Source organism: Lithobates pipiens, unplaced genomic scaffold (genome assembly GCF_037356315.1).
Source record: "Lithobates pipiens isolate NorthernLeopardFrog02 unplaced genomic scaffold, aLitPip1_a1.2 Scaffold_23, whole genome shotgun sequence".
Taxonomy (NCBI): Eukaryota; Metazoa; Chordata; class Amphibia; order Anura; family Ranidae; genus Lithobates; species Lithobates pipiens.
The window spans coordinates 275,473,428-275,493,387 of NW_027507785.1; the positions used below are offsets into that span (position 1 = coordinate 275,473,428).

The following is a 19,960-nucleotide window of genomic DNA, read 5'->3' on the forward strand; positions in this document are numbered from 1 at the left end:
TATATGTGTTTAGGAGTTCTAACAACCTAGAGAATAAAATGGTGGTCGTTGCAATACTGTCTGTCACACCGTATTTGTGCAGCGGACTTACAAGCGCATTTTCGGGGAAAAAGTCTTATTTTTTTAATTAAATATAACAGTAAAGTTGGCCCAATTTTTTTATATTGTGAAAAATAATGTTACACCGAATAAATTCATACCCAACATGTCACGCTTCAAAATTGCGTCCGCTCATGGAATGGCGACAAACTTTTAGCCTTTAAAATCTCCATAGGCGACGTTTAAAAAATTCTACAGGTTGCACGTTTTGGGTTACAGAGGAGGTCTAGGGCTAGAATTATTGCTCTCGCTCTACCGAACGCAGCGATACCTCATGTGTGGTTTGAACACCGCTTTCCTATGCGGGCGCTACTCACGTATGCGTTCGCTTCTGCACGCAAGCTTGGCAGGACAGGGGGCGCATTTAAAACATTTTTTTTTTTCTTATTTTAACTTTTTATTTTTTCACGGTGCTTTTAAAAAAAAAAAATTGTCACTTTTATTCCTATTACAAGGAATGTAAAAATCCCTTGTAATTGAAAAAAACAGGACAGGTCCTCTTAAATATATGAGATCTGGGGTCAGAGAGACCTCAGATCTCAAATTTACACTAAAATGCAATAAAAAAAAAAAAATAAAAAAAAAAAAAAATTGTCATTTGAAAAAAAAATAATAAAAAAAAAAAAATGTCCCTCTAAGAGCTATGGGCAATGACATGGAGACAGGTGGGGGGGCCGCGCTATCCTCCCCTCACTCGTCTCCATGTCAGGCCAGGGACAGGTCTGGATTGCCGTTACCGACCTGGCTCCTAACTTTTTTAGCTGGCTCCTAGATTCCAAGCAAATTTGTCAAGCCCTGCCCTAATATATTCTTATTGTGATACATATAAACAAATATTATATCAAGCTAATAAAGTATCATAAAGTAAGAAAACAAAACAAAAAGAAACCTTGCACCTCTCTTATAATAACTTAACACATGAGAGTAGAAACAGATACAGATACACGCTACACAACATCTTAAACTCCACCAAATTCAATCATCAGTCTATGGCTACTTCCTCCAAGTGGATTCAGTTTATCTTTTCCCATCATTTACTCCTTACCTTTCTACCCTAGCTCTCTACTCCATCTCCTCTACCTTCACTACTCATAATAATAATAGATAATAGATAAATCATAATTTAATACGTTACTAGATTCTATTCAACGTGACCATATTATACCAAACCTTTGTGGTGTACTTCTATGCTTAAATGTTAATTTTTCTCTTTTAAGTATATAGTTACGTTTCTCAACCCATTGTTTATGGGTTGGAGGAACAGCGGATATCCGTTTTTGTAGAATAACTTTTCATGCTAAATATAGGGATCTTATCCACATAGCATGCATATCTGCTGGTAGTGCTCCATCGGGTATTATACCCAATAGTGCAAGCTTAGGCACCCCTATTATCTCAGTGGAGCATTCAATTCAGAGTTGTAAATACTTTGTTCCAATAGCGATGAAGCTTTGGACATCACCAAAGCATGTGGATAAGAGACCCGTTAAATAAAGATCATCTGGGACATAGCGGTGTTACATATTTTACCCAAGTATAAAGTTTTTGTGGAGTGTAATGGGCCCTATGTATAATAAAAAGCTGATATAACCTTTGGGAGGGAGAGAAAGATGTCCTAGGAAGTATTTCCAAGGAACGTATCCAATCCCCCTCATCTAAATCCTCAATGTCTCCTTGCCACCATGCAAAATGATTTTTATATTTTTCAGTAGTCTCCATTATTTGTAAATTAGAATAAAGATCTCCTAATAGTCCTCTTTTTGTATGGGCAACTGATGTTGCAATTGTTAATATTTTTGAGTGTTCATACTGTAATTTAATTTTTGAGCTTTGGATTTGTAGTGCATGACGTATTTGAAGGTATTGGTAAAAAAATGTATTTGTTAACTGATAATGATCTTTTAATATATTAAAAGGGAGTAAAACATCCCCTTCATACAACTGGTACAGAATTATTATAGCCGATTTTTTCCAGTTTGAAAATTCCGAAAGTTTGTATAGTTCATAAAGGCAATAATTATTCCATATGGGCACCTGGCTCGTATATCCCTTGTGTTGCGTAATATTTCATACTGCTTACCATGTTCTATGAATCAAGTGAAAGGTAGGGAACCTTTTTTTATTATGGAAATGGTGTGTTTCTATTAGCTGGACTAAAGGTTATTTTTTTAATTGAGGTGCTATTTTTTGTGTAGGGTCCTCCATATTCACTGCCTCCCAACCATGCCAATGTTTTAATTGTGATGCAATAAAATATAATCTTGCGTTAGGTATTGCAATTCCCCCCTTATCAATAGGCTGTTGTAGTATTTCAAATATAATTCTAGGTTTTCCTCCCCTCCACACAAAGTCCCTAAAAACTGAATCGATAGTTCTAAATAGTCATAATGTCAGCCATATGGGGCAATTATGTAATACATATAACATCTGGGGCATCCATACCATCTTCACCAGATTTGCCCTCCCTACCATAGATAATGGAAATTTACCCCATGTTTTACCCAATTGTCAAAATTAAACAAGAGGGAGTATATTCCTGTCTGTATTTTCTAAAACATTCGGTGTAATTACTACTCCCAAAAATGTAAACAATGTAACCAGGGCCATCTGATGAATCTGGTCCTCAAGCTCTACCACAGATTTATCCCAATTAATATCAAATCCCGAAAAGGAACCATACAAGTTGATCAAGGACATAACTGCTGGCATAGATGAACCCCTATCCCCTAAAAACACTAAAGCATCAACCGCATAAAGTGCCATTTTATCTTCACCTGTAGATCTATGAAATTCCACAATATTTGTAGACGAGTGAATAGCCTCAGCCAATGGTTCGATGGCCAGAGCAAAAAGAAGCAGGGATAAAGGACATCCCTGCCTCGTTCCCTTGGTCATCGAAAAAGGGGCTGATACACATCCATTCACCTGTACCTTTGCACTTGGGGACTCATACAAAAGTTGTATCCATTTAATAAATCTAGGACCAAACCCGTATCGTTTCAAATAATTCAACAAATAAACCCACTTTATGCTGTCAAATGCTTTTAGCAGCATCAAGTGACATTATAAGCTCTATTTCCCAAGTTATCTGTTGTGATTTGTAAATTTAAGAATAACAGTCTGGTATTTGCTGCAGATCTATTAGAAATAAAGCCCGATTGAGCACAGTGGATTAAGTTGGCGATGTATCTTGATAATCTAATCGCCAATACCTTCGCCAGCAGCTTAATATCAGAATTTAATAAGGATATTGGGCGGTATAAATCAGGTTACTTGGATCCTTACTGGGTTTCAATAAGACAATGATTACTGCTTCATTTATAGATGGGGGTAATATACCCACCTCCATGGCGTAGTTAAAAACATCAAGCAATTCAGACAATAACACATTCCCATATTTTTTTAAATATTTCCCCTAAGATTCATTTCACTTCAGCTACTGTCAAGTAACAATGTTTTTTCCAGACAGAAAGTGAAGAAAAAATTAACAGGAACACAGACAGCAATAACAGCTATTTGGGGTTCTAGACACCTTCTGCTCAACAAGCAAAACAAATTTGTATTGGAGATTTGCACTCACTTACTGTCTGGTGAAACCAATGTCATCAGGACAGGATATAAATAGAAAATAATGCAGCCCGCAAAGCAATAAAAACATGGCAGAGGTGCTAAACCTTTCCCAATCTATTAAGAAACCATTTTGGTTAGACAAGAAATTTAAAACAGTAGCTACACTGTGCAAGATGCACGTAATTTTTTAGCGGTCTGGCTAATCCGTGCCAAAAAAAAAAAAAAACTGTTCAGTGTATGCATCAATACCATGTTTATTTACAGGAATGTTGTCAACTGAACTGATTAAAAAGCTTGTAAACCCTTACCATATACCCAAATAAAGTGACTGGCTTCAGGTGATACACAGATGAAACAAATGCTCCTACATAAGTTGTACTCATTTATCAGCAATCCTCTCTACAGCCAAAGTAAAGAATAAAGCTTATACTGAGGGCCCCCCCTTCATATAGCACAAAGGAATAGAGCTGAGGATGTCATCTAGCTAGAGCTTCCCTCCCCGTCACCTTGTTTCTCTTTGTGTCAGGAGAACTTGTCAGAACGGATTAACACTGATAGTAAAGGAATGAGACAACAGACAGAAAATGACAGTTTGTGCTCTTAAAGCGTTTCTGCACCCATTTTTTTTCTCTTGACACATATGTTTTTTGCAAGGTTTAAATAGTTGCTAATGCCACTTGTTTTTTTCTTTTTTTGCTCCTACCTTGCGCTGTCAGCTGTTCTCCCTGCGGCTATGGGCGGGGTTTCTGCGGGGATCAGCATCCTCTCTGCTGATCTCCTGGGATATCGTCTAACTAATCCCAGGAATCATTGCGCCTATCAGAAGTGAAATCTCGCGAGACATCACAACGGGGGCGGTAACTTTCTAAGATCGCTCGTTATCCTGGCAACATTGCACAAACATCGCACATAACAGAGCTCGTAGCTGTAGCTACTGAGCGTGCACGGGAACCAGCAAGGAATGCTCGTTCCTCAGAAGCGAGGAAAGGAGGAAGTAATTGCTTGTGGGCTTCAAATACCCACAAGCAAAATGACATTAGCCAAAAAAATAGGGATATAAAGAAAGATTTCTCTGAAAAAAGGACATGGATAGCGGGAGAAGGCAGGAAAAGTAAGCTTATTTTTTTTAAATACACCGATTATAAAGATTAAGCAAAAAAAAAATAAATAAAAAATAAAAAGAATAATTTGTCAGTGCAGAACCGCTTTAACTGAGACAAGTACACACAATAGAGAGATATGCTTTGTCCATAGTGCATGTCTGGGGCTTACAACCACTAAGGCCGCGTACACACGGGCGGATATTCTGCCCAACTTAGTCCGCTGAACCGTGTTTCAGCAGACAATCCGCTCGTGTGTGGGCTTCAGCGGACTTTTTCAGCGGACTTTTTCAGCGGACAGTCTGACGGACTTAGTCTTTCGGAATTTCCGTAATTTTGTCCGTCCAAACTTGGTTTCAGCGGACAGTCCGCTCGTGTGTAGGCAAGTTGGACGGACTTAGTATGGCGCATGCTCAGAAAGGATTTACACGGCCGAAAGTGGCATTGCAGTGTATTGGACGTCGTTTTTCTAGTCCCGTCGTACGTGCTGTACACGTCATCGTGCAAGTTTTCAGCGGACTGTCTGTTCATCGTGTGTGGTCAAGTCCGTTCATTCAAAAGTTGAACGGACTGTCTGTCGGATTGTCTGACGAACTTAGTTGGGCAGACAATCCGCCCGTGTGTACGCGGCCTTAGTCACTAAAACAGCACTCAGCAGATCAAACTGCTGCTTAAAGCAGACATTGACATCCAAAGGGAACTTTAAAACAGATTTTTACTTTTGATATACCATTATTTGCCGTATGCCACCTGGTACAAAAACAGTAAAAAAAAGTCAACAGTCCATCAATATATGGAACTATCCATTTTCAAAAAGATGATATGAGAGATAGAGAGAGAGAGAAAAGATTTCTCAAAATAAATCAAATCTGTTCCACACATACCCTGTTATAAGATGGTCTTATCTGTCCCGTATGCGTTGCAACAGGGTAGTAGCCCTCTACAGCCTGGTAACGGTCTCTGGCTTCGGGAGCATAAGGAGAGCCAGAGTTAGGTGGCATGTCCAGTGGTACAGGACTAGCCCGTACCATTTCCTCTCTCTGATAGGACTGGGGAGTAGAAGGGTACACACGTCGGGTATCATAGTGTGCAGGGTACATGGGCTGGTTCATGGGAGAATATTGTTGGGTAGGTGTTCCATATTGTGTGCTAACAACTCTGTCTTGTAAATAGGCAGGGTACTGGTCGAGGTAGGTAGGGGTGGACTCAGGAGCAGATGGTTGAGGTCTGACAAAGCGCGACACAGGCTGAGGCGGGTAATAAACATCTGCGGGGGAAAAAAAAAAACAGAATTAGAAAAAGTACAGCTGAGAATGGGACAGTGGACTGATGAAAATGCATAACATTTAAAGTCTATGTAGACCTGTGACATTCATCAGTGTGGATATACAACCCCTACTTAACTTACAGGAATGAATGGAGTTAACAGTGTAAGGCCCTAGAAGTACTTCCCACCCCATTTCACTTGCTATAAGGGGTTTTCTTTCCCATCTGTGGTCCACGTAACATCGCCTCCAAGAAAGCCAACAGGAAGTGAAAGAAAATCTCTAAAAAGTCAGGAGGAGTCCCCTCTTAATAGACTGGACAATTTCCCTCCGCTTTCCGATGAAAATATGTTTCGATTTCTAATCACGTTCTGTCCCATGATCATGTTCACCATCACAACCACAGTGTAATCTCCGCAGTAAGGACACCCACAGCATTAAAAACCCGACAGTTTCTAATCTCTAATCTAAAACAGGGAAAAAACATTTGTCTACTGCAGTGGCTCTCAACCTCAGTTCTCAAGTACCCCCAGCAGGCCATGTTTGCAGGTTATCCTTTATCGTGCACGTGTGCTTTAAATCAGTCAATGGCTTGGTATTTTGGACAGCTATTTTATCCAAGAGAAATTCCCAAAGCATGTCCTGTTGGTGGTACTTGAGGACCCAGGTTGAGAACTACAGTTCTCTAGAGGCTACAGATGTACATCAAGTGGATTTATATGAAGCGAATGCACACAAAAGCTAACCGACAAATTGCACTCAAGGTATAAAGAAACGTGCAAAAACCATGTACAGGAAAATGCATACAGCATGAGCAAGTCAAACAGAATGAGAAAATGAAGCTAAAACTTACTTGGAGAATATGTTACAGATTCAAATGGAGGCCCTCCTCCCCTTGGATCAGGATAAAACATATCCGCCTGGGGAGAAGCATAAATCTGGGAACCTCGTGGTACCATCTGGATCTGCTTAGATACTGGCAATGGGGGGAGATCACCAGAAACGCGCTGTGGAGGTGGATGTGAGCTGACGGGTAAAGAGGATATAGAAGATTTGGGGACAGAGTCCAGGCTGAAGAAAAACAAAACAAAATTACAAATTGGCAAAGTTTCATAATCCTAATGCTACATGCTGTGACTTCTGCAATCAATCTACTAACACTGTATGAGGAAATAGCAACTACTGTAGGAGAAAAAAAAAAAGAAACATACAGCTCTGGAGGGGAGCCTGGGGCACTGTTGCTCAGATGATCCAGTTTCACTGGCTTCAGAACAGACTCGTAGCCGGAGTCCGTCCCACGGGAGATGAGCTGTGTCACAGAGCTTCCAGACACTATGCCATTGGGAAGGCCAGTTTGTTTCCGACTAGGTAGATCCATAGGACCCTCGTCTGAGTGTATAGCCCCGGTAGGCAGCCCAACCTCATTCAGCTGACCAAGAGAGGCACTCAGTGGGCGCCGAGGAACCAATCGCTTGTTCATTTTTCGAAACCTATAAAAACAACAGAGACAAAATGACTTAATTTTAATTGCACATTGCTTGGCTGTATTACCCACATTATTCTTACACCATAGGTGATCTAACAGTGAGATGAGCTTCACTGCAGGTCCTTCAATACGGTGCATGGCCTCTCTGACCAAAAGAATGCAGGAGGAGAGAGCAGGCCAGAGGAGCTCTAAATAAAGGTCTAAAGAAAAACTAAGCACTCCAGGTTTCAGGGTTCCTGGGTCATTTTGGAAGATAACTAGTCCTTAAAGTATCTGCATTTTAGCTCTGCTGCCAGAGTTTATAAACTTCTTGTTTACTAAAAAGTACTTAATCATTTCCATTAATACAATTTTTTTTTTAGATCACAGTTTAACTAGGAAACTACGTTATTTTTGTGCCAATTTAAATCAGCAGTTCTGTTACCAATTTTCAATCCCAGCATAAGAAGTCTGAAGACAAAGCATACCCTAAAATATGATGAATACTGACTTTTCTGGAGGGTACCTGATCAAAATCTTTAAACCTGCCAGTATGCGCTGCTGACACTCCTGGGTATATCAAACAGTATCCCTTCCACTATGCAGTATAGTTCCTCCCACCAGCTGCTACATCACTGGTTACAGTACATATAGCAACTGGCAGGAGGACCCACAACACCCAGCAGGAAAAATACTAAGACACTTGGAAGTCCTATAGCAAAGTGAAAGTAGGTCTGCAACAAAGTGAAAATTTGCTTAGCTGCCCACCAGATAGTAAGTATTTAATTTCTTCTTTTATAGGGTGTGTCACTGTTAAAGCTTCTATCCTAGCAATAGAGAGACATGTTAAGGCTTTGTGACAATGATAACCCCCCTGGTTTAAACATGATAATCTGAAGTCCAGAATAGGAGAATCTGTTTCTCACTGCATAACCATATTACCTGTAAAACAAAATACCTGACAAACCGTGAGTAAAGAAAGCAATTTAAAGTGTAAACACCAGAAATGAACATATCTTGCTTGTTCTGCACCCTTTTGTGTGTTAAATACACAGTGGGTATAAAAAAGAATCACCCGCCTTTAAAATAATCACGTTGTTGCTTTGCAGCCAGAAATTAAGATGGACACAGTTTTTGTTTTTTTCAGCTGTATTTACTAGTGCAACTGATAATACCCAAGTGAAAGATATAACACCAACAGGTCAAAAACAAATTCCCCAAAAAATACAAACACAGAATCACAGTTGGAAAAAGGATCACCCCACCTCCAAAAATGACTTGTAAACTCAACCAGGTGTAGCCAATCGCCTTCTCAATGGCACACAAAGCAATTTGACTTTAAACTGTGATCAGCTGAAGTCATGTTGATTAGTTCAGCATAAAGTGCTTTCCTGGAGCACTTCAGTCAGAGGCAGTGCAACTGAAGCAAACCAACTACGGGTGGCAAGGCACTGTCACCGGGATCTCTGGATACATTTGTGGTGGACAGGAAATGGTTACAAACCAATTTCAAAGGCTTTATCAATGCCTAGAAGCACAGTGAAATCTATCATTAAGAATTGGAAGGTATTTGGTACACCACAGACCTGGATCAGGACGTCACACCAAACTGGGTTAAAGAGCCAGGAATAAACTGGTCATAGAGGCTACCAAGAGGCCTACAGCCACTCTGATGCAGTTCCAGGAATTTATGACAAAGAGTGGTCATTGTGTGCATGTGACAATAATCACAAATTCTCCACAAATGTGGCTTGTATGGGAGGGTTGCAAGAAAAAAGCCACTTCTCAACAAAAGACACATGTAGCCACGACTGAGCTTTGCCAAAACTCACCTTGATGATTCAGAGGCCACATGGAAAAAGGCGTTCTGGTCAGATGAGACCAAAATTGAATTATATGGCCTCAACACCAAACGATATGTCTGGCGGAAATCCAATACTCACTATCCAAATAAAACCATTCCTACAGTAAAGCATGGAGGTGGTAATATCCTGTTATAGGAGTGTTCTCTGAAGCAAGGACTGGAGCACTTTTCAGGATAGAAGGAAAAATTAATGGGGCAAAATACAGTCAAATTCCTGAGAAAAATCTGCCAGAAATTTGTCAATGAGAAGGTTTACCTCCCAACATGACAATGACCCAAAGAACACAAACATGTCCACACAGTGGTTGAAGGAGAAAAAGATGAAGGTCCTTGCATGGCCTAGTCAGAGCCCAGATTGAAAATCTGTGGAAAGACTTGAAGACTGCAGTCCACAAATGGCCACCATCAAAGTTAACTGAACTTGAGCAGTATTGCAAAGAAGACTAGGCAAATATTGCAAAGTCTAGGTGTGCAATGTTAGTAGAGACATATCACAACAGACTAAATTCTGTAATTATTATTATGATACACAATTTATATAGCGCCAATAGTTAACGCATCGCTTTAAAAAGTATAGGGGGGGACAACACAATTACAGCACAGTTCAATACAAAAGGTACATAGAGCTTACATTCTAAAGGGAGGGGGTGGTGGTACAAAAGGTAATAGCTGCAGAGAATGATTTGATGGGGGCAATTAAAGCAAGAGGTGGCTCAACAAAATACAGACACAAGAGGGTGATCCTTTTTCCAAATAAGCGATTCCGTTTTTGAATTTTATTTCTGACATGTTTGTAGGCGAAGGGGCAGGACTGAAAAGGGTCTGCCAATTAGCTTCAGATCAGCTCCTGGGGCCATCACAGTCATAACACAATAGTTCACAGGGGGAGATTGTTGTACCAACGGATCGAATTGTTCTTACAGGATCTCCTTCCGAGCACTTCAGTTTTTTTTTTTTTTTAGTTCAGCCCCCTGGGTTAAACAAAAAAATGAAAAGACTGATAGTGTGTACAAGGCTTTATTGTAAAAAGATTATGTACAGTAGATTCGATTATGTTTGTATTTTACACAGAATCAAAAAAATAAATAAATAAATAAAATAAAGAAAGTACTTACTTTTCCAACTCTTCTTGGGAATGAGCAAAGGTGCAGCTAGCTCCTCGGGGGCAGCCTCCCCTCTGTTTCATGTCCCTGCACATATAGGTCTTGTACTTGCTGTGCTGTGGAGGCTGTACAAATAGAAATGCAATTGTTAAGGCTTTCTATACACGAACAGTCATTTTTCAACAAAAACAATATGTAACCCAGCTAACTGTAAAGAGTCTATCATTATATAGTTACATAGTTAGTAAGGTTGAATAAAGACACCAGTCCATCCAGTTCAACCTGAGTGAGTGTCTACAATTGTCCCTATCCCTGTACACTGCACACTCACATCGGTCTCTACCCTCAAGGAGCCATTCATATACTATGGCCAATTTTGGACAGAAGTGGGAGGAAACCCACGCAGGCACAGGGAGAACATGCAAACTCCAGGCAGGTAGTATCGTGGTTGGGATTCGAACCAGCGACCCTTTTTACTGCTAGACGAGAGTGCTGACCACTACACAACTGTGCCGCCCTTAAATATTGTGCAAAACAAGGGCAAGCTCATACCACATGCAGGCCAGTGTGTTTTTTTTTTTCTGCATCAAAAACACATGGAAATGTAGGTTACATGGTTTTCAACGGCATAGTTCACACCAGTGCAGTCAGTTTCAGGGCTTTCCAGTTCCAGAAAAAAAAAAGCGCATGCTACATTTTTCCTGTACTGGAATGCAGTAAATGCATCAAAAACACACCGGACCTCAGTACAGTGAAATCAAAAACCCAATGGAACGCACCAAAAATGCGTTAAGTTTTTGCACCAGCTCTAAACCTGAACTGTGAGAATATGGGAAGTAAACTACACTTGCAGTGGGGCTCACCAAGACTGCAAGGGATTTCTTTGCCCAGGCTACCTGTAAAAAAAAATCTATGACTTTCTTGAAAACAAATGGTACAGGACACAGGATCTTTCGTCTTAACCATGGGCAATTATGCATCTACCTTTAGGTGACTGGACACTAGAAAAAAAAAAAAAAAAAAAAAAAAAAAAAAAAAAAAAGCAGGGATGTCATATAAAAGCCTTCCCATTCCTACTCCCAGCAAGCAATAGGGAGATCATAAGGTGCAAGGAGGGTATTGTGCCCTGCACTGTACTTCTAGAAACTGATTTTGCAACGCAGGATCATAAAAATTAGACGTTCAAAAGCAGTCCAACTGAGGGGGTGGAAAACAAGCAAATGCCAACAGGCCCGTGTAGCAATGGGCCACAGAAAATCTAGACAAAAAACTCCTGAAGCATCCCTACACTGAGAAAATGGCATCATATGAAGCCTGAAAGTCCGTCTGGTAAAACAGATGTTCTGTGAACAGAAGACTAGAAACAGAAGACTGATCTTGAAAGGCCCATAAAGAATGAATGGATTTTGTGAAGTGCACCCCAAGGGTGGAAACCTCTCCTTTTACCTATAAAGCCTTGAATTATATGACTTGTCTAATCCACCTAGTTAGGATGGAGCAGAAGAAGAAGGCAGCTGAGTGGTAGACTCTCACAGCGCATACTACATTGGAGTGAGTGAGATTTTCTTAGGATGTTTCAGAACAAGATAAAGGAGAGAGGAAAAAAGTTTTTGGTTAAAGTGGAAAGAGCACACCACCTTGGGAAGAATAGGGAGAAAAGCAGCTTTTTATTGAGCAGACTTCTTATGCCTGTTTTAAGGCGTTGTCCTCATGAATTCTGGTCAGGGGACCTCACAATCAAGAGGCCCAGAGTAGAGGGCACAACTGAATTGCCCTGAATATCAGGATGTTGATGGGAAGTCGAGCTTCCTCCGAAAACCCTGTTCCAGAGTTCATCTGGAATTTCTTGAAACCAGATGACTGAGAAGGCTGATAGACTACCCTCCCCTCCTCATTGAAATCCAGACTTGGCGAGTTTGGGGAGTCCATTGAAACTTCTCTTAGCCTCAGGAGCCTAAGGCCTTTCATTTGACCCACATTCATCTGAATGGAAAAAGGTATACCCAGGATTTCTGGTGAAGTGTATCTACTAATCCATATTAACGGTAGTGCAAAGTAAGAAACCTATAGGTGGTAAATGAAGGATTCCATGAAAATAAAGCCAGGGTCTAGGGCCATCCAGGCAGCAGAGACTGGCGAATGGTCATAGATGCAACCATAGGTCACATGTCGGGACAAACCAAAGCAAACAAGGCCTTCAAGAGGGATTCCAACCTCTTATGCACTGGGTACTTAAGGACAAAAACATCCTTCACAGGAACCAACAAGGTCTTATTAGGGCAAAAAATGGTTGGGTCAACCAGAGGGACTGTCCATTTTGAAAGGAGAACCTCTTCAAAGTATTGCTGAGCAGAAGGCTTTGGAAGAAGAAAGAAAAAGTATTTCAGAGTGGGGCCAGTCACTGAACAAGACTGAACAAGACTGAACAAGACTGAACAAGACTGAACAAGACTGAACAAGACTGAACAAGACTGAACAAGACTGAACAAGACTGAACAAGACTGAACAAGACTGAACAAGACTGAACAAGACAGGTTCTAAGACAGAGCATGTTTTTTTTCCCTTGGATTTATTCTTGGCCTTGTTTATACTCTTATGCCTTGTACACGCAATCAGAATTTTGGCCCGCAAAAGACGGGTGAGTTTTTCGTCTGAAAATGCGACTGTGTGTATGCTCCATCGGTCTTTTGCTGGCCAGCAAAACACAGAGCATGCTCTCAATCTTTCGGTCAGGAAAAGTTCCTATCCGAAAAAGCGATCATCTGTGGCAATTCCGAAGTGCAAAATTCCTACGCATGCTAGGAAACAATTTGACGGATGCTCGGAAGCATTGAACTTAATTGGAGAGTTGTACATCACCGCATTATTGACGGTCACAATCTCAGCGAACTTCTGCCTGACCGTGTGTATGCAAGGCAAACTTGAGCGGAATCTGTCAGAAAAGCCATCATATCTTTTTCCAACAAGAAATCTGATCGTGTGTACGTGGCATAAAAGACTGAGTGAACTGGGAAGATGTTAATAGGTTTGGGCATTTTTAGGGCACTGTAGGCTGCTGGGACCCACAAAGTTTGCAAGGATCGCACTGCTGTACATTTGGGAACAGTGTTGGCAGCTGGAGAAAGCACACCATGAGAAATAAAAATGGTGTGTGCCATCACATTAAGACCAGGAAGAACAAGACCAAGGCTGCACAGGTGCAAAGATGGACCCATGGGAAAGAAGTGGCTGAAAAGGGTGCCAAATTAAAACAGCCAGCAGTTCTGTGCCATAGATGCAGCACCTTATTTACAGTGTTAAAGTCCACGCTCCGCTAATAGCCCTAAGGAGATCAGAGCAACAGCATGCTGTGGACCAGGAAAGTGGCATGTCCTCCTAGATGGGAATATCCACAAACAAGTCTTCAGGAACAGGGCTCCACTGCCTGATGCACCACGATCATAGACCAGTAAAGCACCCTGTGACAAAAAAAAAAAAAAAAAGCATTAAAGTGCCCAAAGCGAGGTAACAGACTGGCTCCCCATCATTTTTCAGACAGGTAGAGTCCCCCTCAGGGCACAGGCGATGAATCAACCCTTCCAGAAAAGCTGCTGAAGGAAGCTGCAGTGGCAACGGAGCAGTCAAAACTTGATAGCAGGAATCTTAAAGCATTTGCAAAGGTTTAAAAAAAAAAAAAAAAGGTTTCACAAGATTGACGACAATCAGTGGGGAAAAAAAAAAAGGCTTGTGTGAGAAGATTAATATCTTGCAGCTTTTTTTTCCCTTTCTTTTGGCTACTGTCACCTAAAAGGTAGCTGCATATAACCCAAGTTTATGACTAAAGATCCTGTGTCATATACAATTAAGAAAAGCACTTTTTTTTAAAGCTTATTTTTTTTAAGCTTATTTTTATCAATAGCTGGCACTTAATCCTCTCCAACATGCTTCTGGCCAGGCTCTCGCCATTCTAATGGTCATGCACTGTATGCAATGGCATAAAAGCTGCAACCACCAGCCAGAGCGCTGAATAGAAGAGGCACATAGAAGGAAGGATAAGCGAGGTATAAAAGGTATATATTTTTTTTTTTTCAGTAGCCTAGGCAAACGTGCATTTGGAGCATAGGAGGACCCCCAAAACATGTACTGTATATAACCTTTTGATTTTCCTGATATTTATTTATAAACCTCTAGAAGTCCTGCCTAAGAGCAGAAACAGCAAAGCAGCTACAATTTACTTTGCAAAAGTAGAGCCAGTGGATATAAATATAATGTATTACAATGTGACGATAAATACAACAAAATGGATAGCAAGCACTTCTTCATCAAAAGTAGCCTTGGCAAATCGCTGCCCCCAACCCCCCCCCCCCCCCCCCAGTTCAGCTTGATGAATTTTATGTCATGTAAGTACCATGCCTTAAATGTAATGGTGCATCTCTACACGAAAGCCCTTCTAGCCCCGTTTTCATATTATCATACCAAGGAAAATATATTTTCAGGTTTTATTTAGCATTCTATATACAGAGACCGGAAAGGGCCTCCGCTCAGAGATGCACTATTATAATACAGTGAGTACTTAAGAAAAGTAGTAACTGACTTACATGGAAATTCTATATTTTGGAGAACAGTACAGGACATAGGCTGGATATTCCGATATCCTGTGTTATACGATGGCACCTTCAGGTGATTGAACGCTGTGAAATCTCTAATAGATAATAGACATCCCACCTGGGAATACCCCTCTAACTCTACCCACACTGCACGAGACCAGTTTTTTTTTTTTTTTTTTAAGTAAGCAACACAGGGAGAGGGAAGATGTCCTGTGATGTATGTCAAGAGATATGGAATTTACAGGCAAGTCAAAATTCCTCTTATCTTTATTGTACAGTACACAGTCTGGATATTCAAAGACCCTTGTGCTTCCCCAAGCAATGAATAGGAACAACACAGTAAACAGCACTGTGCCACAGAGGCCCGACACCAAGGGTCAACAGACCCAACTTAGTGTGCTGTTTGCAAGAAACTTGTGGTCGAAAGCAGCATCTGCAGAAGCTTAGATGTCCACCAGGTAGAACTTGAAGATATGAACTAAAGACAAGGTTGCAGCCTTGCAAAGCTGAGCAAGAGATGTTGGAAGGCCCAGAAAACACCCACCAACTTAGCAATAGTGAATTTGAAGCAGGATGTCTCTTGCAAGGCCATGGCAACACAACAAAGTGAGAATTCGTCTTTGTTATAGGAACTGTGGCTTTTGAAAAAACTCTGATGGCCCTGACAATGTTTGGAAATTTCTTTAGGGTGCTTAGAAGCAGAACACAAAAGAGGGAAGGAATACGTTTTCATTAAGAAGCCAGTAAAGCTAGCCATACATGGATAAAAATTTGGCCACTTCGGCAGGAATTTCAATTCAACTATGGCTGTTCCTGTTCATCCTGATCGACTTCTCATGAACGATACTGCTGGAAAATTTACCTTTGTCCGAATTTTCAAACCATCAGCACTTGCAGCCTATGAGCTGCAGTGCTGATCAGTGTATTCTGGAGGCAGGGGAATCCTGCTGTCAGAATACAATGACACAGGATTCCCACATCCACACATGCTGGCTGAATGAAAAAAAACTGCATTATGTATGGCCTACTTTGTCTTTGTGAAGGATCAAGAATAGCTTCCTACAAGAGAGAGACGCCGTTTCTGAGACACATCTGACTAGAAAGGCCACGTTGCAGAAAAGATCATCCAAAGAGTTTCCTGATGATTTCAGAGACCATGTTGCCTGAACAGTGAGGAAATAGAACCCTCCTTCTCAGCCTGCGAGGCTAGCATGTCATCAGTCTTCATGGGTGTGGTAGCAACAACTTCACCATTGTCAAAACATGACTGGATATCTTTCAAAGCTAGGGAGTTTCTTGCTTGCCTGAAGAGGCTCATAGGGAAATCAAAAAGGAAGGAGTGTGCTTATTCCAGGCCAATAATATGGTGCATGGAAATGCCTTGAATGGAATTGAACAAAGGGTACAGCTTTGAATGAGGCTCAGAACTCTCATTTAGAATCTCACTGAAGGATGTCTGATCTCTAGCAGGCAAGGGAGAACCCAAAGTATTATAGGTGAAGGGAGTTTTGAAAGTTGATTATCCATATGAAGGTCTGAATTAGCTTAATAATCATCCAGACATTTGCAAATACTTGAAAAGGAAGGGAGTCCTTCAGAAGAAGGTAGTCTAGGTACCCTGTTACCTGAATGAACCAAGTTCTTAAGAGGGCAAGAAGAGGTACAACTAACTTTGTGATTACTCTAGATGCAGAAGTGCAGGAAGTACTGATGTGGTGGTTAAATGAGAATATACAGATAAGCATCTTGAAAGTCTACTGATGCCAAGTATTCACCCTGTCCCAGGGAGTCCACAGCCGACCTTGCAGATGCCATGTGAAATTTGGAAAGTGAAAATACCAGTTTTCGTTTTTTTTTTTTGTTCTAGGATAGGACTCTGGGTTTTGGAACCGGTCCTCCAGGGGACGAGAAAAGATCAGCACCCGAGACTAAAGTATTTAGGTGGGCTGTAGATTCAACAGTTCCGACAAAGATCTTCATTTGTTTCAGAAGAAAACAAAGGGATATTGGGGGGGTGGTGACATATGCTGGTCAGGATGTGGTTAAAGAGAGCCTTTAAAAAATAAATAAAAAAAAAGTCTCAAATTTTTCCGTTGGTATTTTTAAATGAAGGAACACCTATAGGCACAGTTAGATGTTTAAGACAGTAGGGTCTACTACTGTATCAGACTGTTTTTTAGTGAACTCTTTTTGAACTGAATAGAGTTTGGCAATGTTTCACGGTGCAGTGAATATCTTTACAAAGTAATCCAATCCTAAATTGTCCATCCTATTTGTTCATGAATGGGGAATGTAATTTTTGGTTTAGCAGTTCTTTTCGTACCCAAGTGGGCATGGCAAAATTGATGAGAATTGAGTGCGACAATGCCAAGGCTTTTGCGCAGAGCATTGCGCATTGGCAAGCATATTACGTGAAATCAAAACATCAAGTGTACGAGAATCCAGGGGGAGAAATCTTCAGCGGTCTCCTCTAACATTGCCTCTGGGTCCTTTTCATTCCCCTAAATATCTACATCCTCGATAGAGTGTTTTCCAAGCCTACGGCAGAGCAAATGTTCACCTGAACTGTTGACGTGGTTCCCCTGTGCCTGATTTCCACAACTGCAAATGGTGAGGGTATTCCCTTATGGGGGTGACCACAGAGTAGGATGCAATATTGGGGTAAGCATGTCTTTGAAGAAGTATGCAGTAACCCAGGTGCAGATTGTCCTGCAGGGAAGTCCTGATGGTAAAAGTACACTGGGAAGTGCCCAAATATCTTATAAAGAGCTTTAGGTGGAAGCGGTGGTAGAAGTGCGATCTATGATGCGATTTACCACCTGGCCATCTGCACAAGGCTATGCTCTGAATTATGGAGTAAGCAAAAATATACCAACAAGGCCGCTATTGATAGATGGACTTCTCATAAATGGGAACAGCCATGCTTGGATAGAAATTTGGCCAGTTCCTGCTAAATTGATTCCAATTCTGGATGGCCAGCTTTACTGCTCTGTGTTGCTGGTCCCCTAATCAGGGTCCAGGCTTCAGCCATCAAGGTGGAGCAGCTTCAAAGGCCTGGTTTACATAGGGATAGACAATGGCCTTGGACCTGTATTGCACCCTGCAGCTAACTACAAGTGCCAAGGTGAGCACCCAAGCAGGATTCAATACCTGAAGCAACATTATAGTCGATTCCACAGCTTGAGGGCTGGGTACAGCTCCAAAGGTTTTACCAATCCAGATGCACTGCTCCCATTGTTGAATTAAAAGACAGTGAGGAGTTGACAGAAGAGTTTATTGAAGAATCCAAAGGAAAATAAACTAGCGAAGCAAATGATCATTGTGCAAGGGAGAACATTACAATCATATCAGGACACTAACAAAAAACTGAGTTGTTGCAGAGTGGGCAGGGATATAGGAGTGCGCCAAGGGTCTAGCAAAGCCTTGCCAGTGTTCAATCACCTGAAGGTCCCAGCCTATAACCCAGTAGTATTTAGAAGCCCTATTTTCTTGTAGGACTATATAGGCGTGGGCTGAGACAGCGTGTTTTAATATAAGAGAATAAAAATACTTTTATTTACACAAAAATATATAAACAAGGAACACATGTTCATCAAAAGCGGCTTTACATGCAATAGTACATCTCCTCACAGTGTGGAACATAAATAAAAGGTACGGTATGCAAAAGCAGATGAGGAAGACCTCTTTTGATGTACATTTTAAATATTTTGTGTAGATAAACGTCTTTTTATTCTCTTTTATGAAAATACACTGTCCCAGCCTAAGCCTATACAGTCCCACAAAAAAAAAAAGAAAAAAAAAAAAAGAGGGTTTCTAAATACTATTTGTTATTGGGATGATGACACATTCAAACACCTTATCACCATCTACTACAGTCTATAACCTGATGTCTATGAAGAGCCAGCCGGTGCCCTGTATTGTATGATTGATATAATACATTTCTGTTGCCTTACACAAATACTGACAGCATTCTTGGCCCATTTTGCTGAATTACGTATGCATTACAATAGTGCAAACATCATAAAAAATAGAGCACCAGAGGGAAATCCAGGATAGCAGGTTTACTTAAGATGCAGGCACTTCATCTACACAAATGACAACCACAATTAGGAAAGTACCCAGAAATCAGTCAGCTCACAGGCCTTAGGTAAGGTAAATTAAGGTATCAGTCAAATATTGATTATGGGATTAAATATCGCTAACCCAATAAGCAACAGCATGCATGTTTAACAGCTTTTATTGATCTATAAGCATCAATGTGCAGTAAATAAACGCACCAAGTTCCATATACAATATAGTGTTGCATATCTTGCAGCCACAGACAAAAAGCAATAGGTGCAGTGGCCAGAATCACATTGCATATGACGCCATGTAACATAGAACCTAACCATATATGTATGTATGGGAATGCCAAGCAACTGAAAAATTCAGCACCATACTATGCATGGCACCAGAAACCTCAAAAGCACTTATAGAAAAAAAAATATCCAAAAACATTAAAAATACAGGCAGATTAATATTGTGCTAGATACTTCAGAAGATTACTGCTGTGGGCAGGGCCGAAAACTAACCTACATGGGGCTGAAATTAATGGGTCTTTGGTAGGGGTCAACGGATTATCGAAACAGCCAATTATTGGGGGCCAATATTCACATTTTTCAACTAATCGGTATCGGTCAGAAACTTATTAATATTGGTCAGACCTTCGTCCCCGTCTCTGCCAATCTATGTTAGCAGTGTGGGCAGCAACAGAGAGATGACATCTCTCACTGACCGCTGCCCCCACAGTAGGGCAGCAGCCGAGGGTGAGCAGAAAGGTAGTTATGTCATCTCTCACCAACTGCTTGCATGTGGAAGTTTACCCACTAGGACGCCGCTGGGGAGATGCTGCCAGAAGTAGTGTAAGAA

At 41.0% G+C, this 19,960-nt stretch overlaps 1 protein-coding gene across 5 annotated transcripts in view; it reads right to left on the reverse strand.

The window, feature by feature from the left end:
• RC3H1 (ring finger and CCCH-type domains 1) overlaps positions 1 to 19,960 on the reverse strand; it is a 123,508-nt gene that overhangs the window by 21,433 nt on the left and 82,115 nt on the right. For all 5 annotated transcript variants that reach the window (XM_077453238.1, XM_077453240.1, XM_077453239.1 and 2 more), the window contains exons 9-12: positions 10,479 to 10,591; positions 7,246 to 7,524; positions 6,888 to 7,105; positions 5,654 to 6,036 (exon numbers count right to left, since the gene is read on the reverse strand). In XM_077453238.1, coding sequence (XP_077309364.1) covers positions 5,654 to 6,036; positions 6,888 to 7,105; positions 7,246 to 7,524; positions 10,479 to 10,591 — 993 coding nt within the window. The remainder of the gene's footprint in view (positions 1 to 5,653; positions 6,037 to 6,887; positions 7,106 to 7,245; positions 7,525 to 10,478; positions 10,592 to 19,960) is intronic.